The sequence below is a fragment of the Salmo salar genome, chromosome 04 (genome assembly GCF_965601325.2).
Source record: "Salmo salar chromosome 04, fSalSal1, whole genome shotgun sequence".
Lineage (NCBI taxonomy): Eukaryota > Metazoa > Chordata > Actinopteri > Salmoniformes > Salmonidae > Salmo > Salmo salar.
The window spans coordinates 10,823,297-10,845,793 of NC_138294.1; the positions used below are offsets into that span (position 1 = coordinate 10,823,297).

Sequence of the window (22,497 nt, forward strand, 5' to 3'; positions counted from 1 at the left end):
GTGAGGAGGGCAGTGGAGGAGGAACTGGAGAAGGTGAGGAGGGCAGTGGAGGAGGAACTGGAGAAGGTGAGGAGGGCAGTGGAGGAGGAACTGGAGAAGGTGAGGGGGGCAGTGGAGGAGGAACTGGAGAAGGTGAGGGGGGCAGTGGAGGAGGAACTGGAGAAGGTGAGGGGGGGAGTGGAGGAGGAACTGGAGAAGGTGAGGGGGGGGGAGTGGAGGAGGAACTGGAGAAGGTGAGGGGGGGGGGAGTGGAGGAGGAACTGGAGAAGGTGAGGGGGGGGGGAGTGGAGGAGGAACTGGAGAAGGTGAGGGGGGGAGGAGGAACTGGAGAAGGTGAGGGGGGGAGGAGGAACTGGAGAAGGTGGGGGGGGAGGAACTGGAGAAGGTGGGGGGGAGTGGAGGAGGTGAGGGGGGGAGTGGAGGAGGACGTGGAGGAGGACCTGGAGAAGGTGAGGGGGGGGGGGGAGTGGAGGAGGAACTGGAGAAGGTGAGGGGGGGGAGGAGGAACTGGAGAAGGTGGGGGGGAGGAACTGGAGAAGGTGGGGGGGAGTGGAGGAGGTGAGGGGGGGAGTGGAGGAGGACGTGGAGAAGGTGAGGGGGGGAGGAGGAACTGGAGAAGGTGGGGGGGAGGAACTGGAGAAGGTGGGGGGAGTGGAGGAGGTGAGGGGGGGAGTGGAGGAGGACGTGGAGGAGGACCTGGAGAAGGTGAGGGGGGGAGGAGGAACTGGAGAAGGTGGGGGGGAGGAACTGGAGAAGGTGAGGGGGGGAGTGGAGGAGGAACTGGAGAAGGTGAGGGGGGGGGGGGGGGAGTGGAGGAGGACCTGGAGAAGGTGAGGGGGGGGGGGGGGGGGGGTGGAGAAGGACCTGGAGAAGGTGAGGGGGGGGGAAATGGAGGAGGAACTGGAGAAGGTGAGGGGGGGAGTGGAGGAGGAACTGGAGAAGGTGAGGGGGGGAGTGGAGGAGGACCTGGAGAAGGTGAAGGGGGGGAGTGGAGGAGGAGGACCTGGAGAAGGTGAGGAGGGGAGTGGAGGAGGAGGACCTGGAGGAGGACCTGGAGAAGGTGAGGGGGGGGAGTGGAGGAGGACCTGGAGAAGGTGAGGGGCGGGAGTGGAGGAGGAACTGGAGAAGGTGATGGGGGGAGTGGAGGAGGAACTGGAGAAGGTGAGGGGGGGAGTGGAGGAGGAACTGGAGAAGGTGAAGGGGGGGGGGAGTGGAGGAGGACCTGGAGAAGGTGAGGGGGGGGGAAGTGGAGGAGGACCTGGAGAATGTGAGGGGGGGGGGGGGGGGAGTGGAGGAGGACCTGGAGAAGGTGAGGGGGGGGGAAATGGAGGAGGAACTGGAGAAGGTGAGGGGGGGAGTGGAGGAGGAACTGGAGAAGGTGAGGGGGGGAGTGGAGGAGGAACTGGAGAAGGTGAGGGGGGGGAGTGGAGGAGGAACTGGAGAAGGTGAGGGGGGGGGGAGTGGAGGAGGAACTGGAGAAGGTGAGGGGGGGAGTGGAGGAGGAACTGGAGAAGGTGAGGGGGGGAGTGGAGGAGGAACTGGAGAAGGTGAGGGGGGGAGTGGAGGAGGAACTGGAGAAGGTGAGGGGGGGAGTGGAGGAGGAACTGGAGAAGGTGAAGGGGGGGGGGGAGTGGAGGAGGACCTGGAGAAGGTGAGGGGGGGAGTGGAGGAGGAACTGGAGAAGGTGAGGGGGGGAGTGGAGGAGGAACTGGAGAAGGTGAAGGGGGGGGGGAGTGGAGGAGGAGGACCTGGAGGAGGACCTGGAGAAGGTGAGGAGGGGGGGGGGGAGTGGAGGAGGGACCTGGAGAAGGTGAGGGGGGGGGGGGGGGAGTGGAGGAGGACCTGGAGAAGGTGAGGGGGGGAAGTGGAGGAGGACCTGGAGAAGGTGAGGGGGGGGGGAAGTGGAGGGGGACCTGGAGAAGGTGAGGGGGGGGGGGGGGAAGTGGAGGAGGACCTGGAGAATGTGAGGGGGGGGGGGGGGAGTGGAGGAGGACCTGGAGAAGGTGAGGGGGGGGGGGGAAATGGAGGAGGAACTGGAGAAGGTGAGGGGGGGAGTGGAGGAGGAACTGGAGAAGGTGAGGGGGGGAGTGGAGGAGGACCTGGAGAAGGTGAAGGGGGGGAGTGGAGGAGGAGGACCTGGAGAAGGTGAGGAGGGGGAGTGGAGGAGGAGGACCTGGAGGAGGACCTGGAGAAGGTGAGGGGGGGGAGTGGAGGAGGACCTGGAGAAGGTGAGGGGGGGGGGAGTGGAGGAGGACCTGGAGAAGGTGAGGGGGGGGGAGTGGAGGAGGACCTGGAGAAGGTGAGGGGCGGGAGTGGAGGAGGACCTGGAGAAGGTGAGGGGGGGAGTGGAGGAGGAACTGGAGAAGGTGAAGGGGGGGGGGAGTGGAGGAGGAACTGGAGAAGGTGAAGGGGGGGGGAGTGGAGGAGGACCTGGAGAAGGTGAGGGGGGGGGGAAGTGGAGGAGGACCTGGAGAATGTGAGGGGGGGGGGGGGGGGGGGGAGTGGAGGATGACCTGGAGAAGGTGAGGGGGGGAGTGGAGGAGGAACTGGAGAAGGTGAGGGGGGGGGGGAAATGGAGGAGGAACTGGAGAAGGTGAGGGGGGGAGTGGAGGAGGAACTGGAGAAGGTGAGGGGGGGAGTGGAGGAGGAACTGGAGAAGGTGAGGGGGGGAGTGGAGGAGGAGGACCTGGAGGAGGACCTGGAGAAGGTGAGGGGGGGGGGAGTGGAGGAGGAACTGGAGAAGGTGAGGGGGGGGGGAGTGGAGGAGGAACTGGAGAAGGTGAGGGGGGGAGTGGAGGAGGAACTGGAGAAGGTGAGGGGGGGAGTGGAGGAGGAACTGGAGAAGGTGAGGGGGGGAGTGGAGGAGGAACTGGAGAAGGTGAGGGGGGGAGTGGAGGAGGAACTGGAGAAGGTGAAGGGGGGGGGGGAGTGGAGGAGGAACTGGAGAAGGTGAGGGGGGGGGGAGTGGAGGAGGACCTGGAGAAGGTGAGGGGGGGAGTGGAGGAGGACATGGAGAAGGTGAGGGGGGGGAGTGGAGGAGGACCTGGAGAAGGTGAGGGGGGGAGTGGAGGAGGAGGACCTGGAGAAGGTGGGGGGGGGAGTGGAGGAGGAGGACCTGGAGAAGGTGAGGGGGGGAGTGGAGGAGGAGGACCTGGAGAAGGTGAGGGGGGGGGAGTGGAGGAGGACCTGGAGAAGGTGAGGGGGGGAAGTGGAGGAGGACCTGGAGAAGGTGAGGGGGGGGGAGTGGAGGAGGACCTGGAGAAGGTGAGGGGGGGGGAGTGGAGGAGGACCTGGAGAAGGTGAGGGGGGGGGGAGTGGAGGAGGACCTGGAGAAGGTGAGGGGGGGGGAGTGGAGGAGGACCTGGAGAAGGTGAGGGGGGGAGTGGAGGAGGACCTGGGGAAGGTGAGGGGGGGGGAGTGGAGGAGGAGGACCTGGAGAAGGTGAGGGGGGGAGTGGAGGAGGTGAGGGGGGGAGTGGAGAAGGTGGAGGAGGAGGACCTGGAGGAGGTGAGGGGGGAGTGGAGGAGGAGCTGGAGGAGGTGAGGGGGGGAGTGGAGGAGGAGGACCTGGTGGAGGTGGGGGGGGGGGGGGGGGGGTGGAGGAGGACCTGGAGGAAGTGAGGTGATTGGGGAAGAAGTCATACTATTGTTTTAGTCTTACCAAACTGGATCGTACATTCCTACAGGTGGTGAAAGAACTTAATAGGGAATGGAGGGTATGAAGCATTATAATGCATTATAACCTGTTCCTATGTCATCTGTACTCCAGGTATATAAGGAGGGTAGAGGAGAGCCAGAGTACAGGAAGATGGAGGCCCTCCACCAGAGGTCTCTGAATGCTGAGAGACTGAAGGATGACATGAACATCACCCTGCAGAGCACACAGAACAAGATGAAGAAAATGGAGATGGAGTGAGACATTTCTGTGTGCTTAGTCTGAGCTGCTGATCTGAGATCTGTGTTTAGCTATTAAGTGTGCTTTTTTAGGCTGCCTGTTTCATCTGTCTGGACCCGAGTGTATACAGTACTTTGTAATCTAAATGCCCCCTCTCCCTCCCCTTTCCCCCCGCAGCTACAGTGAGGAGTTGTCCCGGTGCCAGGAGGAGGTGCGGCGGCTGCAGGGGTCTCTGTCTGCTGCCAGGGAGGACTGCAGCGGGGTCAGCGAGGAGCGGCTCCAGCTGCAGCAGGAGAACATGCAGCTCCGCAGGGAGATGGAGGAGCTACGCAAGGCTAGCATGATGACCCAGAGGAGAGCTAAGCAGCAGGTGAGACTACCTGGTTAAACACCTTTAAGACTAGACTGGATGCAGTATGAACGGGAGGGATCAGGATAGAGACCAACTATGCAAGGCTTTGCTGCTCACACAAAGATGGGCAAAACAGCACGTAAGACCAGTCTGTTGAGGTAAACATCTGATAGCACCAGTCTGTAGAGCACAGATAAGAGCTATATGACATTTGAGAGATGGTGAGCCAATGAGAGGTAAAGGAAAACCAGACCACCGGTCAGAGAGAGTGGGAGATGAGGAGGGATACAGGTCTAGCAGGTTGAGGAAGGTGGGAGATGAGGAGGGATACAGGTCTAGCAGGTAGAGAGGAAGGTGGGAGATGAGGAGGGATACAGGTCTAGCAGGTAGAGGAAGGTGGGAGATGAGGAGGGATACAGGTCTAGCAGGTAGAGCAAGGTGGGAGATGAGGAGGGATACAGGTCTAGCAGGTAGAGAGGAAGGTGGGAGATGAGGAGGGATACAGGTCTAGCAGGTAGAGAGGAAGGTGGAAGATGAGGGATACAGGTCTAGCAGGTAGAGGAAGGTGGGAGATGAGGAGGGATACAGGTCTAGCAGGTAGAGGAAGGTGGGAGATGAGGGATAGTGGTCTAGCAGGTAGAGAGGAAGGTGGGAGATGAGGAGGGATACAGGTCTAGCAGGTTGAGAGGAAGGTGGGAGATGAGGAGGGATACAGGTCTAGCAGGTAGAGGAAGGTGGGAGATGAGGAGGGATACAGGTCTAGCAGGTAGAGGAAGGTGGGAGATGAGGAGGGATACAGGTCTAGCAGGTAGAGAGGAAGGTGGGAGATGAGGAGGGATACAGGTCTAGCAGGTAGAGGAAGGTGGGAGATGAGGAGGGATACAGGTCTAGCAGGTAGAGGAAGGTGGGAGATGAGGAGGGATACAGGTCTAGCAGGTAGAGGAAGGTGGGAGATGAGGAGGGATACAGGTCTAGCAGGTAGAGGAAGGTGGGAGATGAGGAGGGATACAGGTCTAGCAGGTAGAGAGGAAGGTGGGAGATGAGGAGGGATACAGGTCTAGCAGGTAGAGAGGAAGGTGGAAGATGAGGGATACAGGTCTAGCAGGTAGAGAGGAAGGTGAAAATAAGATGATGGTTAAACTGGTGGGTAGGTCAAGTCGGAGACACTCACAAACACACACCCACCCTCACTTCCCCCCTTCTCTCCCCAGGTTTCCCAGATGGAGCAGGAGTATTCCCTAAAGGAGCAGGGTCTGGATGCCCGGGTCAGGGAGCTGGAGGAAAGCAGTAGGAGCTCCAGTGCTGAGCTGACCCGCCTCCTCTCTGCCCAGCAGAAGACCAGCCAGCGCTGGAAGGAGGAGGCCAAGACCCTCACCCTGACCTTCCACACCAAACTCACCAGCCTCAAGTTAGTTCAATGTACTGGGTACACCTGGGCGTATCTGACCAGTAAACTGTGATTTGAAGTTCTTACTGACACCCCACCGTAATAGCCCAGTGTCCAGTATGTGTTTGATGATTGGTCGCTTACAACTATAACAAGGTCTGTTGGTTTCAGGGGTGAGCTGAATCGACAGAAGCAACGTTGTCAGGAACTGGAGATCCAGCTGGTGACTGACCACGAGACCATAGTAGAGGTGATTCTAACACACACACATACATACATGCATACATACATACATACATACATACATATATACATACATACATACATACATACATACATACATACATATTATATATATACATACATACATACATACATACATACATACCATTTTATAGAAGATAAAAAAGGAACACAGACAATTGTTCAACTTACGTGAATTCAACACACTACTCACATCTTGTAACCAATAGCAACCTGCATCATAATTCATATAATGAGGAAATGTGATGTCACTGTATTGTTGCTGGGTCCAGTAGGGAATGAAGTGTCTCTAATGTTGTGGTTGAAATGTGTCATATTGTTGTCTAGTACGAGAGGCAGATGGCAGAGTATCAGGAGAAGAACAGTCGTCTCCAGAGGCGTTTGACTCAGGCAGAACAGAAGGCAACTACAGCATCACAACAGGTACTAGGGGTCTTACACTGGGGCCAGGGAGAGGCGCACATTGATGATGTCAGCTCAGTTGTCTGATATCCACACAGGGTCATATTTATTGGGCACACTGAAGTAAAACAGTTAAAAAAACGTTGTGCAACAGAAACTAAATGGGAGTTATTGGACATGTGTAGGTAGCCTCTCCCTGTTTTAGTCAGTGTTACTTAGTTTGGTGTCTAGTGAATAGGACCCTGGATCTTATTGAGATGCAGTACTGGAACGCTGCAGAGCTAGAAACGACGTGTCTCCTGTCTGTTCTACATGATGCATTCTACATGGACACCATCTTTGAAGAAGCCCTGATACTGAGAGGACCTCATTGGCTTTGACTGTTTCTAACACCCATTTTTCTGTCTTTCTCTTTCAGCTGAGTATAATGACGTCACAGAGAAGAACAGTCGTCTCCAGAGGCGTTTGACTCAGGCAGAACAGAAGGCAACTACAGCATCACAACAGGTACTAGGGGTCTTACACTGGGGCCAGGGAGAGGCGCACATTGATGATGTCAGCTCAGTTGTCTGATATCCACACAGGGTCATATTTATTGGGCACACTGAAGTAAAACAGTTAAAAAAACGTTGTGCAACAGAAACTAAATGGGAGTTATTGGACATGTGTAGGTAGCCTCTCCCTGTTTTAGTCAGTGTTACTTAGTTTGGTGTCTAGTGAATAGGACCCTGGATCTTATTGAGATGCAGTACTGGAACGCTGCAGAGCTAGAAACGACGTGTCTCCTGTCTGTTCTACATGATGCATTCTACATGGACACCATCTTTGAAGAAGCCCTGATACTGAGAGGACCTCATTGGCTTTGACTGTTTCTAACACCCATTTTTCTGTCTTTCTCTTTCAGCTGAGTATAATGACGTCACAGAGAAGGAAAACATCGTCCATGGCAGACCTGGAGTCTCTATAGCGGTGTGCAGGGATGGGACTTAAGGGTTTTGGGCACTTGTCCGCTGTTCCATACGATATTTAAAAATATAAAATTGTGGCTAGTTGGCCACAATTTCTACTAGCCAGTCTGAAATGTACTAGCATTGGGCTAGCTTAATTTCCATCCCTGACTGTGTGCATTGCCAACCATTTCTACAGAAATGCCAATGTCTGTTATGGATTTATACCATTCACTGTGATGTCTGTTATTAAAATATATTTAAATTCTCTTTCTGGTGTGTTTTATTGTCATTATTGGGAAATTAGGAAATATTTTTGTGGTCAAACTTTCTGTGGTCATTGTTTTGGGAAATATTAAAATACATTTTCTTGGGTGTTGTCATTTTAAAATTCACTTTCTGTGATCATTGTTGGGAAGTATTTAAATCCACCTTTCTGTGGTGGGATAAATTAACTAAATTAATTCACTGGTTCTTATGGTCATGTTTAATTTGTGTGTGGTTGAGTGACTCTCTCCAGGATGCTCTGTCAGGTTAGACTGGGATAGTATGTGTTTCAATTTTGCAGAATCAAGACGATAACAGGAATGCCTCTGTAGTTTCAACTGCAACACATCTTTGAGGTCCAGAGTTTTACCATGAAGAAGAAACGATGTATGATAGCCCGCGTTCTGTTGGGAATCTAGCTATACAAACCTTGGGAAGTGAATGGTATTAGAGTTCTACTGCAAAGCGCGCATGTGCAGCTGTTGGTCGTCCGCGCCGTGTGCTGGGAGGTGCTGGTTGCTAAGAAACCGGAAACTCACGAGATCACTGTGTTTCCACTTTTGACAAGACAACCAGCGATAAGAAGTGTAGCTAATGTTTTTGATTCTGTAGTTTCTCTACTAATGTCTATGTTAAAGTGCCATTGATAGCTATGTAAGTAATACACCTTGACTTGCTCAGAAATATGTTATAAATTGCTAGCGCTACATTGTTTCTGTTAACCAAACTGACGGTTTGTGGTAACACTTTATATAACCCTCAGCGTTAGCGGATATTGTTGGCTATGTTTGTTTTGAACTCTTTGATTTAACGTTATATTGCAATGTTTATCTCTTGTTGCCAGGTAAGTTGCTAATCAATTGTTATGTCAGTTATGTGTAAGATGACTTGCATGCTACTATAGTTTGCTTTGACACTTGAGCTGATAGACCAAAACGAAAGGGAGAGCTTATCGTTCCCCCACCTCCCTCTCCTTCTTCACCCCAACACACAGTATCCACTCAGACCCTGAGAGGCAGTCTGAGGCCACCATGTCTTCGTTCTCCCAGAAGGGGTCCCCTCGCTGCCAGGCTGGCCCAGGGAGAGAGGAGGTGACTGGGGCCCGACAGCAGATGACCCTCCCATTCGCCATGTCCCTGGGCCATGTAGACCCAGAGGCATTGAGAGCCAGGTTGATCTCAGTAGCCCCGAGCCAGGCACAACGCAACCCGGACGCCCTGGTCTTCACACACACCACCAAGGCCCAGGAACGCAGGAGGGCAGGGCAGAGACCCGTACCGCTGGAGATACTGGTGGGTGGGGTGTGTGTGTGAAAAAGAGAGGAATATAGGGACCCAGCCACTTGTAAACGCTGTTTGCGCACAGTAATGTTTTCTAAATATCAGCCTTTGTTCTCACAACCATCCCAGACATCAACTGCCCCATAAGCACATAAACACCTCTATTTACACATCTTCTCTCATTTAGCCAGTCCTGAAGAAGTACCAGGACCACAAGCAGCCAGAGTTCATCCACAGGCAGAACCGGGAGAGGCTGATCCAGTCGGGCTGGAAGCCGCCGTCGCCCTCCCTTGCTGGGGTAGAGTGGATGGACATGGCCCCTGACAGACAGAGCTCCACCCTCCACCTCCCTGAGCTGCCTGACCACGTCAAGGAGAAACAGGTGGAAGACTGAGAAGGGCTCTGCTGGACAGATAGATGTCATGCAGATTTGACATGGTTTAATTTGGAATCAAGATTATCTTAACCATGATTTCACTAGTGATATACAGCCATGTTCTGAAATAAAATGATTGATTGTAGACGGTGGGAGGCAGGTACTGAGCTGTGCTCTGTCCGTCACTAGCCCTCCCTATAGCGTCCTCGCTCTCTGATGACCGTGGCAAGCTAAGAGGTATCACAGTGGACCAATACGGGGCAGACAACTGTTAAACTCATAGCCTTTCTTGTTATGTTTTAACCAGTAGTTCCATCAACCTCATTTGAGCCACAGAAGAATTCAGTCCACAATCAATATCTGTCTCTTTTGTTGTCGAGAGACGTAGTACAAAGTCCCCTTTCAGATGTTCATGATGCTTTTCAAAGTCAAATAAATAAATAATAGCCTAACTGACGGTCACTGCTTCCTCCCTCCAGGCTCAGATGACCCAGAGTACCCTGTGTTCCCCCTCTCCCCCCAAACGCCCTCGTTCCTCCAAGTCCACAAAGCCCTCCCCCACCGGACCCTTCCTCCACTCCCCCTTCCCGCTCCCAGCCAGTCACCCCCTCATCTTCAACTCAGCAGAGGATGTGATCCGTGCCAAAATACGCTCCCCGCCGGACATCGTCAGAATCATCCGGAACAACCCTCACCTGGGCTTCCTGTACATGACCTCTACCGCACCCAAGAGCTCCATCAAATATGATGCTTATAACCTCAAGTAAGAGAGGGAGAAACACACACACACCATAACCTACATCAGATATGATGTTTATAACCTCAAGTAAGAGAGGGAGAAACACACACACACCATAACCTACATCAGATATGATGTTTATAACCTCAAGTAAGAGAGGGAGAAACACACACCATAACCTACATCAGATATGATGTTTATAACCTCAAGTAAGAGAGGGAGAAACACACACCCTAACCTACATCAGATATGATGTTTATAACCTCAAGTAAGAGAGGGAGAAACACACACCATAACCTACATCAGATATGATGTTTATAACCTCAAGTAAGAGAGGGAGAAACACACACCATAACCTACATCAGATATGATGTTTATAACCTCAAGTAAGAGAGGGAGAAACACACACACCATAACCTACATCAGATATGATGTTTATAACCTCAAGTAAGAGAGGGAGAAACACACACCATAACCTACATCAGATATGATGTTTATAACCTCAAGTAAGAGAGGGAGAAACACACACACCCTAACCTACATCAGATATGATGTTTATAACCTCAAGTAAGAGAGGGAGAAACACACACACACCATAACCTACATCACATATGATGCTTATAACCTCAAGTAAGAGAGGGAGAAACACACACCATAACCTACATCAGATATGATGTTTATAACCTCAAGTAAGAGAGGGAGACACACACACCATAACCTACATCAGATATGATGTTTATAACCTCAAGTAAGAGAGGGAGAAACACACACCATAACCTACATCAGATATGATGTTTATAACCTCAAGTAAGAGAGGGAGAAACACACAGCATAACCTACATCAGATATGATGTTTATAACCTCAAGTAAGAGAGGCAGAAACACACACCATAACCTACATCAGATATGATGTTTATAACCTCAAGTAAGAGAGGCAGAAACACACACCATAACCTACATCAGATATGATGTTTATAACCTCAAGTAAGAGAGGGAGATACACACACCATAACCTACATCAGATATGATGTTTATAACCTCAAGTAAGAGAGGCAGAAACACACACCCCATAACCTACATCAGATATGATGTTTATAACCTCAAGTAAGAGAGAGAGAAACACACACCATAACCTACATCAGATATGATGTTTATAACCTCAAGTAAGAGAGGGAGATACACACACCATAACCTACATCAGATATGATGTTTATAACCTCAAGTAATCATCGTCAACAAGAGAGAGATGCTACTTCCCAATTATCTCTAATTCCATTTATCCTTGCTCACTTCCCTTCACTAATTTTAATGGAAAGGACTGCCTGGTATAAGAAACATGGTGGAAACTGCCTCTAACCCATACCAGCACCAATTTATTGCTTTTAGATTGTGGGAAGTAGTGAACGAGTGTTCACTTCAGAACAAAGGAGGTATTATTGGGACTCACAAAGAGAGACGAAACAGACACTCACACACACTCATGCAAATATTTGAACTCCCAAGTTCTCTATCAAATATAAAAACCTACAACCTTATTCTCACTACCCATCCCGAACTCTCACCTTTGACCTTTTCCCCCCAGGATAGTGACGTATGAGAACATCAACAAGCAGGACTACTCTACCATCAGCCAGCAGGGTGTGACCTGCATCTCTGATACAGAGATGGACTTCCTGCCGTTAGAGCGCTGGGAGCATGAGTACCGATGCCACCGCCGCCTCCTGGCCATCCCGGCCTTCGCCCTCTTCAGGAGGTGGAAGGCCTTCAGAGTGTGGCGGACCAACGTCCGCTCCAAGAAGATCAACACGTGCAAGAAGTCCCTGCAGGAGCGCCTGTTCATCGTCAATGAGGTGGTGGTATTGTTGGGTCCAGTAGTGTTTCCTGTTCAGGATAATGAGGTGGTGGTATTGTTGGGTCCAGTAGTGTTTCCTGGTCAGGATAATGAGGTGGTGGTGTTGTTGGGTCCAGTAGTGTTTCCTGGTCAGGATAATGAGGTGGTGGTGTTGTTGGGTCCAGTAGTGTTTCCTGGTCAGGATAATGAGGTGGTGGTATTGTTGGGTCCAGTAGTGTTTCCTGGTCAGGATAATGAGGTGGTGGTGTTGTTGGGTCCAGTAGTGTTTCCTGGTCAGGATAATGAGGTGGTGGTATTGTTGGGTCCAGTAGTGTTTCCTGGTCAGGATAATGAGGTGGTGGTATTGTTGGGTCCAGTAGTGTTTCCTGGTCAGGATAATGAGGTGGTGGTATTGTTGGGTCCAGTAGTGTTTCCTGGTCAGGATAATGAGGTGGTGGTATTGTTGGGTCCAGTAGTGTTTCCTGGTCAGGACAAGACCTCTACATATGTGTTTATAGTGAAAATGGTCTGTACCATTGACCTGCAGTATGTGTTTATAGTGAAAATGGTCTGTACCATTGACCTGCAGTATGTGTTTATAGTGAAAATGGTCTGTACCATTGACCTGCAGTATGTGTTTATAGTCAAAATGGTCTGTACCATTGACCTGCAGTATGTGTTTATAGTCAAAATGGTCTGTACCATTGACCTGCAGTATGTGTTTATAGTGAAAATGGTCTGTACCATTGACCTGCAGTATGTGTTTATAGTGAAAATGGTCTGTACCATTGACCTGCAGTATGTGTTTATAGTGAAAATGGTCTGTACCATTGACCTGCAGTATGTGTTTATAGTGAAAATGGTCTGTACCATTGACCTGCAGTATGTGTTTATAGTCAAAATGGTCTGTACCATTGACCTGCAGTATGTGTTTATAGTCAAAATGGTCTGTACCATTGACCTGCAGTATGTGTTTATAGTCAAAATGGTCTGTACCATTGACCTGCAGTATGTGTTTATAGTCAAAATGGTCTGTACCATTGACCTGCAGTATGTGTTTATAGTCAAAATGGTCTGTACCATTGACCTGCAGTATGTGTTTATAGTGAAAATGGTCTGTACCATTGACCTGCAGTATGTGTTTATAGTCAAAATGGTCTGTACCATTGACCTGCAGTATGTGTTTGGGCGGGTTCATGTTGTCTGAATGTTACTTAGGATTATTGAAACAATCCTATCTTCCCTATGAGATGTTCATATAATGGAACACAACCAAGGTAGTTACTTTAAGATAATAGGAAGGACCAGTAACAGCTGTGTGTCTGTTTCCAGTCTCTGCGCCCGGCGTTGCTAGACATCAGAGAGATGTGCTACAGGATCAGTGACATGGGGCTTTGTCGCATCCAGAAAGATCACACATACACTCTGGAGGAGTTCCAGGAGGCTCAGTACAAACAGCTGGAGGAGGTACGCAGTATGTGTGTCTGTCCCTGTACATGACGTGTCTGTCCCTTTACATGACGTGTCTGTCCCTTTACATGACGTGTCTCTCCCTCTACATGACGTGTCTCTCCCTCTACATGACGTGTCTGTCCCTCTACATGACGTGTCTGTCCCTCTACATGACGTGTCTGTCCCTCTACATGACGTGTCTGTCCCTTTACATGACGTGTCTCTCCCTCTACATGACGTGTCTGTCCCTTTACATGACGTGTCTGTCCCTCTACATGACGTGTCTGTCCCTTTACATGACGTGTCTGTCCCTTTACATGACGTGTCTGTCCCTTTACATGACGTGTCTGTCCCTTTACATGACGTGTCTGTCCCTTTACATGACGTGTCTGTCCCTCTACATGACGTGTCTGTCCCTCTACATGACGTGTCTGTCCCTTTACAAGACGTGTCTGTCCCTTTACATGACGTGTGTGTCCCTTTACATGACGTGTCTGTCCCTTTACATGACGTGTCTGTCCCTCTACATGACGTGTCTGTCCCTTTACATGACGTGTCTGTCCCTTTACATGACGTGTCTGTCCCTCTACATGACGTGTCTCTCCCTTTACATGACGTGTCTGTCCCTTTACATGACGTGTCTGTCCCTTTACATGACGTGTCTGTCCCTCTACATGACGTGTCTGTCCCTCTACATGACGTGTCTGTCCCTTTACAAGACGTGTCTGTCCCTTTACATGACGTGTGTGTCCCTTTACATGACGTGTCTGTCCCTTTACATGACGTGTCTGTCCCTCTACATGACGTGTCTGTCCCTTTACATGACGTGTCTCTCCCTCTACATGACGTGTCTGTCCCTTTACATGACGTGTCTCTCCCTTTACATGACGTGTCTCTCCCTCTACATGACGTGTCTGTCCCTCTACATGACGTGTCTGTCCCTCTACATGACGTGTCTGTCCCTGTACATGACGTGTCTGTCCCTTTACATGACGTGTCTGTCCCTGTACATGACGTGTGTGTCCCTTTACATGACGTGTCTGTCCCTTTACATGACATGTCTCTCCCTCTACATGACGTGTCTGTCCCTTTACATGACGTGTCTGTCCCTTTACATGACGTGTGTGTCCCTTTACATGACGTGTCTGTCCCTTTACATGACGTGTCTGTCCCTGTACATGACGTGTCTGTCCCTTTACATGACGTGTCTGTCCCTTTACATGACGTGTCTGTCCCTTTACATGACGTGTCTGTCCCTCTACATGACGTGTGTGTCCCTTTACATGACGTGTCTGTCCCTTTACATGACGTGTGTGTCCCTCTACATGACGTGTCTGTCCCTTTACATGACGTGTGTGTCCCTTTACATGACGTGTCTGTCCCTTTACATGACGTGTCTCTCCCTTTACATGACGTGTGTCTCTCTGTGTGTCTGTCCCTTTACATGACATATTCTCTGTGTGTCTGTCCCTTTACATGACGTGTCTGTCCCTTTACATTCCATATTCTCTGTGTATCTGTTCCTTTACATGACATATTCTCTGTGTATCTGTTCCTTTACATTACATATTCTCTGTGTATCTGTTCCTTTACATGACATATTCTCTGTGTGTCTGTTCCTTTACATTACATATTCTCTGTGTATCTGTTCCTTTACATTCCATATTCTCTGTGTATCTGTTCCTTTACATGACATATTCTCTGTGTATCTGTTCCTTTACATTACATATTCTCTGTGTATCTGTTCCTTTACATGACATATTCTCTGTGTATCTGTTCCTTTACATGACATATTCTCTGTGTATCTGTTCCTTTACATGACATATTCTCTGTGTATCTGTTCCTTTACATTACATATTCTCTGTGTATCTGTTCCTTTACATGACATATTCTCTGTGTATCTGTTCCTTTACATGACATATTCTCTGTGTATCTGTTCCTTTAAATGACATATTCTCTGTGTATCTGTTCCTTTACATTATATATTCTCTGTGTGTCTGTTCCTTTACATGACATATTCTCTGTGTATCTGTTCCTTTACATTACATATTCTCTGTGTATCTGTTCCTTTACATGACATATTCTCTGTGTATCTGTTCCTTTACATGACATATTCTCTGTGTATCTGTTCCTTTACATGACATATTCTCTGTGTATCTGTTCCTTTACATTATATATTCTCTGTGTGTCTGTTCCTTTACATTATATATTCTCTGTGTGTCTGTTCCTTTACATGACATATTCTCTGTGTATCTGTTCCTTTACATTACATATTCTCTGTGTATCTGTTCCTTTACATGACATATTCTCTGTGTATCTGTTCCTTTACATGACATATTCTCTGTGTATCTGTTCCTTTACATGACATATTCTCTGTGTATCTGTTCCTTTACATTATATATTCTCAGTGTGTCTGTTCCTTTACATGACATATTCTCTGTGTATCTGTTCCTTTACATGACATATTCTCTGTGTATCTGTTCCTTTACATTCCATATTCTCTGTGTATCTGTTCCTTTACATGACATATTCTCTGTGTGTCTGTTCCTTTACATGACATATTCTCTGTGTATCTGTTCCTTTACATTACATATTCTCTGTGTATCTGTTCCTTTACATGACATATTCTCTGTGTATCTGTTCCTTTACATGACATATTCTCTGTGTATCTGTTCCTTTACATGACATATTCTCTGTGTATCTGTTCCTTTACATTATATATTCTCTGTGTGTCTGTTCCTTTACATGACATATTCTCTGTGTATCTGTTCCTTTACATTACATATTCTCTGTGTATCTGTTCCTTTACATGACATATTCTCTGTGTATCTGTTCCTTTACATGACATATTCTCTGTGTATCTGTTCCTTTACATGACATATTCTCTGTGTATCTGTTCCTTTACATTATATATTCTCTGTGTGTCTGTTCCTTTACATTATATATTCTCTGTGTGTCTGTTCCTTTACATGACATATTCTCTGTGTATCTGTTCCTTTACATTACATATTCTCTGTGTATCTGTTCCTTTACATGACATATTCTCTGTGTATCTGTTCCTTTACATGACATATTCTCTGTGTATCTGTTCCTTTACATTATATATTCTCTGTGTATCTGTTCCTTTACATGACATATTCTCTGTGTATCTGTTCCTTTACATGACATATTCTCTGTGTATCTGTTCCTTTACATTCCATATTCTCTGTGTATCTGTTCCTTTACATGACATATTCTCTGTGTATCTGTTCCTTTACATTACATATTCTCTCTGTGTCTGTTGCTTTACATTACATATTCTCTGTGTGTCTGTTCCTTTACATTCCATATTCTCTGTGTATCTGTTCCTTTACATGACATATTCTCTGTGTATCTGTTCCTTTACATGACATATTCTCTGTGTGTCTGTTCCTTTACATGATGTATTCTCTCTGTGTCTGTTGCTTTACATTACATATTCTCTGTGTATCTGTTCCTTTACATTACATATTCTCTCTGTGTCTGTTGCTTTACATTACATATTCTCTGTGTATCTGTTCCTTTACATTCCATATTCTCTGTGTATCTGTTCCTTTACATTACATATTCTCTGTGTATCTGTTCCTTTACATTACATATTCTCTCTGTGTCTGTTGCTTTACATTACATATTCTCTGTGTGTCTGTTCCTTTACATTCCATATTCTCTGTGTATCTGTTCCTTTACATTCCATATTCTCTGTGTATCTGTTCCTTTACATGACATATTCTCTGTGTGTCTGTTGCTTTACATGACATATTCTCTGTGTGTCTGTTCCTTTACATGATGTATTCTCTATAAACTAGTCACCCAGCAGTGTCTGTCATTATACCCTGATAAAGACAGCTTGTCTGTCCAAACGTTGGATGTTAGGTTATTGCATCTGAGCTCAGTGTGCAGCTCTCCTTTCATTGCTTATGTGTATCTGATGTGAAATGGCTAGCATGTTAGCAGTGCATGCTAGTCGTATTGAATCGGTGCCGTCACCCGCGCTGAGACCTTGAAGTAAACGTTTCCCTTACGCTGCAAGGGCCTCAGCATTTGTGTAGCGATGCTGTGTGGGTGACAGTTCTGAGGGGGCCTGGTTCCAGCCCAGGATGGGGCAAGGAGAGGAATGGAAACAATACTGTTACCTGTGTGTCTGTCCCTTTACATGGAAACGTGTGTGTGTGTGTGTGTGTGTGTGTGTGTGTGTGTGTGTGTGTGTGTGTGTGTGTGTGTGTGTGTGTGTGTGTGTGTGTGTGTGTGTGTGTGTGTGTGTGTGCAGGTATCTTCTCGTCTGGAAGAGTTCAGGGAGCTGGTAAAGGAGGTGGCCAGGAGCGCCTGTCACACGGCCATGTTGGAGGCAGGATACACACCTGACTATATCTACAACACAGGTACACACACACCTGACTATATCTACAACACAGGTACACACACACCTGACTATAACTACAACACAGGTACACACACACCTGACTATAACTACAACACAGGTACACACACACCTGACTATAACTACAACACAGGTACACACACACCTGACTATATCTACAGCACAGGTACACACACACCTGACTATATCTACAACACAGGTACACACACACACCTGACTATATCTACAGCACAGGTACACACACACCTGACTATAACTACAACACAGGTACACACACACCTGACTATATCTACAGCACAGGTACACACACACCTGACTATATCTACAGCACAGGTACACACACACCTGACTATAACTACAACACAGGTACACACACACCTGACTATAACTACAACACAGGTACACACACACCTGACTATATCTACAGCACAGGTACACACACACCTGACTATATCTACAGCACAGGTACACACACACCTGACTATAACTACAACACAGGTACACACACACCTGACTATAACTACAGCACAGGTACACACACACCTGACTATATCTACAACACAGGTACACACACACCTGACTATATCTACAGCACAGGTACACACACACCTGACTATATCTACAACACAGGTACACACACACCTGACTATAACTACAACACAGGTACACACACACCTGACTATAACTACAACACAGGTACACACACACCTGACTATAACTACAACACAGGTACACACACACCTGACTATATCTACAACACAGGTACACACACACCTGACTATAACTACAACACAGGTACACACACACCTGACTATAACTACAACACAGGTACACACACACACCTGACTATATCTACAACACAGGTACACACACACACCTGACTATATCTACAACACAGGTACACACACACCTGACTATAACTACAACACAGGTACACACACACACCTGACTATATCTACAACACAGGTACACACACACCTGACTATAACTACAACACAGGTACACACACACACCTGACTATAACTACAACACAGGTACACACACACCTGACTATAACTACAACACAGGTACACACACACCTGACTATAACTACAGCACAGGTACACACACACACCTGACTATAACTACAACACAGGTACACACACACCTGACTATATCTACAACACAGGTACACACACACCTGACTATATCTACAACACAGGTACACACACACCTGACTATAACTACAGCACAGGTACACACACACCTGACTATAACTACAACACAGGTACACACACACCTGACTATATCTACAACACAGGTACACACACACCTGACTATATCTACAACACAGGTACACACACACCTGACTATATCTACAGCACAGGTACACACACACCTGACTATAACTACAACACAGGTACACACACATCTGACTATAACTACAACACAGGTACACACACACCTGACTATATCTACAACACAGGTACACACACACACCTGACTATATCTACAACACAGGTACACACACACCTGACTATAACTACAACACAGGTACACACACACCTGACTATAACTACAACACAGGTACACACACACCTGACTATAACTACAACACAGGTACACACACACCTGACTATAACTACAACACAGGTACACACACACCTGACTATAACTACAACACAGGTACACACACACACCTGACTATATCTACAACACAGGTACACACACACCTGACTATATCTACAACACAGGTACACACACACCTGACTATAACTACAGCACAGGTACACACACACCTGACTATAACTACAACACAGGTACACACACACCTGACTATATCTACAACACAGGTACACACACACCTGACTATATCTACAACACAGGTACACACACACCTGACTATATCTACAGCACAGGTACACACACACCTGACTATAACTACAACACAGGTACACACACATCTGACTATAACTACAACACAGGTACACACACACCTGACTATATCTACAGCACAGGTACACACACACCTGACTATAACTACAACACAGGTACACACACACACCTGACTATAACTACAACACAGGTACACACACACCTGACTATAACTACAACACAGGTACACACACACCTGACTATAACTACAACACAGGTACACACACACCTGACTATAACTACAACACAGGTACACACACACCTGACTATAACTACAACACAGGTACACACACACACCTGACTATAACTACAACACAGGTACACACACACCTGACTATAACTACAACACAGGTACACACACACCTGACTATATCTACAACACAGGTACACACACACACCTGACTATAACTACAACACAGGTACACACACACCTGACTATAACTACAACACAGGTACACACACACCTGACTATAACTACAACACAGGTACACACACACCTGACTATAACTACAGCACAGGTACACACACACCTGACTATATCTACAACACAGGTACACACACACCTGACTATATCTACAACACAGGTACACACACACCTGACTATAACTACAACACAGGTACACACACACCTGACTATAACTACAACACAGGTACACACACACCTGACTATATCTACAACACAGGTACACACACACCTGACTATATCTACAACACAGGTACACACACACCTGACTATAACTACAACACAGGTACACACACACCTGACTATAACTACAACACAGGTACACACACACCTGACTATAACTACAACACAGGTACACACACACCTGACTATAACTACAACACAGGTACACACACACCTGACTATAACTACAACACAGGTACACACACACCTGACTATATCTACAACACAGGTACACACACACCTGACTATATCTACAACACAGGTACACACACACCTGACTATAACTACAACACAGGTACACACACACCTGACTATAACTACAACACAGGTACACACACACCTGACTATAACTACAACACAGGTACACACACACCTGACTATAACTACAACACAGGTACACACACACCTGACTATAACTACAACACAGGTACACACACACACCTGACTATAACTACAACACAGGTACACACACGCCTGACTATAACTACAACACAGGTACACACACACACCTGACTATAACTACAACACAGGTACACACACACCTGACTATAACTACAACACAGGTACACACACACCTGACTATAACTACAACACAGGTACACACACACACCTGACTATAACTACAACACAGGTACACACACACCTGACTATATCTACAACACAGGTACACACACACCTGACTATATCTACAACACAGGTACACACACACCTGACTATATCTACAACACAGGTACACACACACACCTGACTATAACTACAACACAGGTACACACACACACCTGACTATAACTACAACACAGGTACACACACACCTGACTATAACTACAACACAGGTACACACACACACCTGACTATAACTACAACACAGGTACACACACACCTGACTATAACTACAACACAGGTACACACACACCTGACTATAACTACAACACAGGTACACACACACCTGACTATAACTACAACACAGGTACACACACACACCTGACTATAACTACAACACAGGTACACACACACCTGACTATAACTACAACACAGGTACACACACACACCTGACTATAACTACAACACAGGTACACACACACCTGACTATAACTACAACACAGTGTGTGTACTCCAGAGGGGACAGACAGTGGAGTGAGTCTGAAGTGTGTGTTCTCCAGAGGGGACAGACAGTGGAGTGAGTCTGAAGTGTGTGTTCTCCAGAGGGGACATACAGTGGAGTGAGTCTGAAGTGTGTGTTCTCCAGAGGGGACAGACAGTGGAGTGAGTCTGAAGTGTGTGTTCTCCAGAGGGGACAGACAGTGGAGTGAGTCTGAAGTGTGTGTTCTCCAGAGGGGACAGACAGTGGAGTGAGTCTGAAGTGTGTGTACTCCAGAGGGGACAGACAGTGGAGTGAGTCTGAAGTGTGTGTTCTCCAGAGGGGACAGACAGTGGAATGAGTCTGAAGTGTGTGTTCTCCAGAGGGGACAGACAGTGGAGTGAGTCTGAAGTGTGTGTTCTCCAGAGGGGACAGACAGTGGAGTGAGTCTGAAGTGTGTGTACTCCAGAGGGGACAGACAGTGGAGTGAGTCTGAAGTGTGTGTTCTCCAGAGGGGACAGACAGTGGAATGAGTCTGAAGTGTGTGTTCTCCAGAGGGGACAGACAGTGGAGTGAGTCTGAAGTGTGTGTTCTCCAGAGGGGACAGACAGTGGAATGAGTCTGAAGTGTGTGTACTCCAGAGGGGACAGACAGTGGAGTGAGTCTGAAGTGTGTGTTCTCCAGAGGGGACAGACAGTGGAGTGAGTCTGAAGTGTGTGTTCTCCAGAGGGGACAGACAGTGGAATGAGTCTGAAGTGTGTGTACTCCAGAGGGGACAGACAGTGGAGTGAGTCTGAAGTGTGTGTTCTCCAGAGGGGACAGACAGTGGAGTGAGTCTGAAGTGTGTGTTCTCCAGAGGGGACAGACAGTGGAATGAGTCTGAAGTGTGTGTACTCCAGAGGGGACAGACAGTGGAGTGAGTCTGAAGTGTGTGTTCTCCAGAGGGGACAGACAGTAAGCAGTCACCAGAGATTGAGCTGCTGTTTGAAGAGGCTCCAGAGAAGATGAGTTACACAGAACAGGCCAACAAGAGGTACCACTGTAGACGCCTCACCTGGTGGGTACCACACACACACTCACACTATCTTGCTACACACTCCTGTATACTGTTTCATTATTTCCCAGTCTAATTTCCACATAAATCTGTTTCTCTGCCATGCTACATTATTGAAGCCCTCCTATCCACTACACACACACCATCTCTCACACACACGTTCCATTTCTACCAGTACT

At 47.9% G+C, this 22,497-nt stretch overlaps 2 protein-coding genes and 1 non-coding gene across 9 annotated transcripts in view; all 3 read left to right on the top strand.

The window, feature by feature from the left end:
- LOC123739328 (sodium channel and clathrin linker 1) overlaps window positions 1-7,516 on the top strand; it is a 20,122-nt gene extending 12,606 nt beyond the window's left edge. For 6 of the 7 annotated variants that reach the window (XM_082974067.1, XM_082974069.1, XM_082974071.1 and 3 more), the window contains 7 exons: window positions 3,769-3,911; window positions 4,072-4,264; window positions 5,458-5,654; window positions 5,805-5,883; window positions 6,225-6,320; window positions 6,718-6,806; window positions 7,204-7,516. In XM_082974067.1, the coding sequence (XP_082830193.1) occupies window positions 3,769-3,911; window positions 4,072-4,264; window positions 5,458-5,654; window positions 5,805-5,883; window positions 6,225-6,320; window positions 6,718-6,768 (759 nt within the window). In that variant the 3' untranslated portion in view covers window positions 6,769-6,806; window positions 7,204-7,516. The remainder of the gene's footprint in view (window positions 1-3,768; window positions 3,912-4,071; window positions 4,265-5,457; window positions 5,655-5,804; window positions 5,884-6,224; window positions 6,321-6,717; window positions 6,807-7,203) is intronic. The other variant, XM_082974073.1, reaches the window with a different exon arrangement.
- Window positions 7,517-8,022: 506 nt separating this feature from the next.
- The window catches only part of LOC106599067 (dynein axonemal heavy chain 6), a 165,886-nt gene continuing 151,411 nt past the window's right edge, over window positions 8,023-22,497 (top strand). Inside the window, exons 1-8 of the mRNA XM_082973945.1 lie at window positions 8,023-8,167; window positions 8,508-8,805; window positions 8,981-9,175; window positions 9,649-9,932; window positions 11,491-11,758; window positions 13,072-13,206; window positions 17,477-17,588; window positions 22,198-22,321. Of these exons, the coding sequence (XP_082830071.1) occupies window positions 8,545-8,805; window positions 8,981-9,175; window positions 9,649-9,932; window positions 11,491-11,758; window positions 13,072-13,206; window positions 17,477-17,588; window positions 22,198-22,321 (1,379 nt within the window). The 5' untranslated portion in view covers window positions 8,023-8,167; window positions 8,508-8,544. The remainder of the gene's footprint in view (window positions 8,168-8,507; window positions 8,806-8,980; window positions 9,176-9,648; window positions 9,933-11,490; window positions 11,759-13,071; window positions 13,207-17,476; window positions 17,589-22,197; window positions 22,322-22,497) is intronic.
- On the top strand, window positions 9,320-9,439 carry LOC123739329 (small Cajal body-specific RNA 8). The gene has a single exon (XR_006767669.1).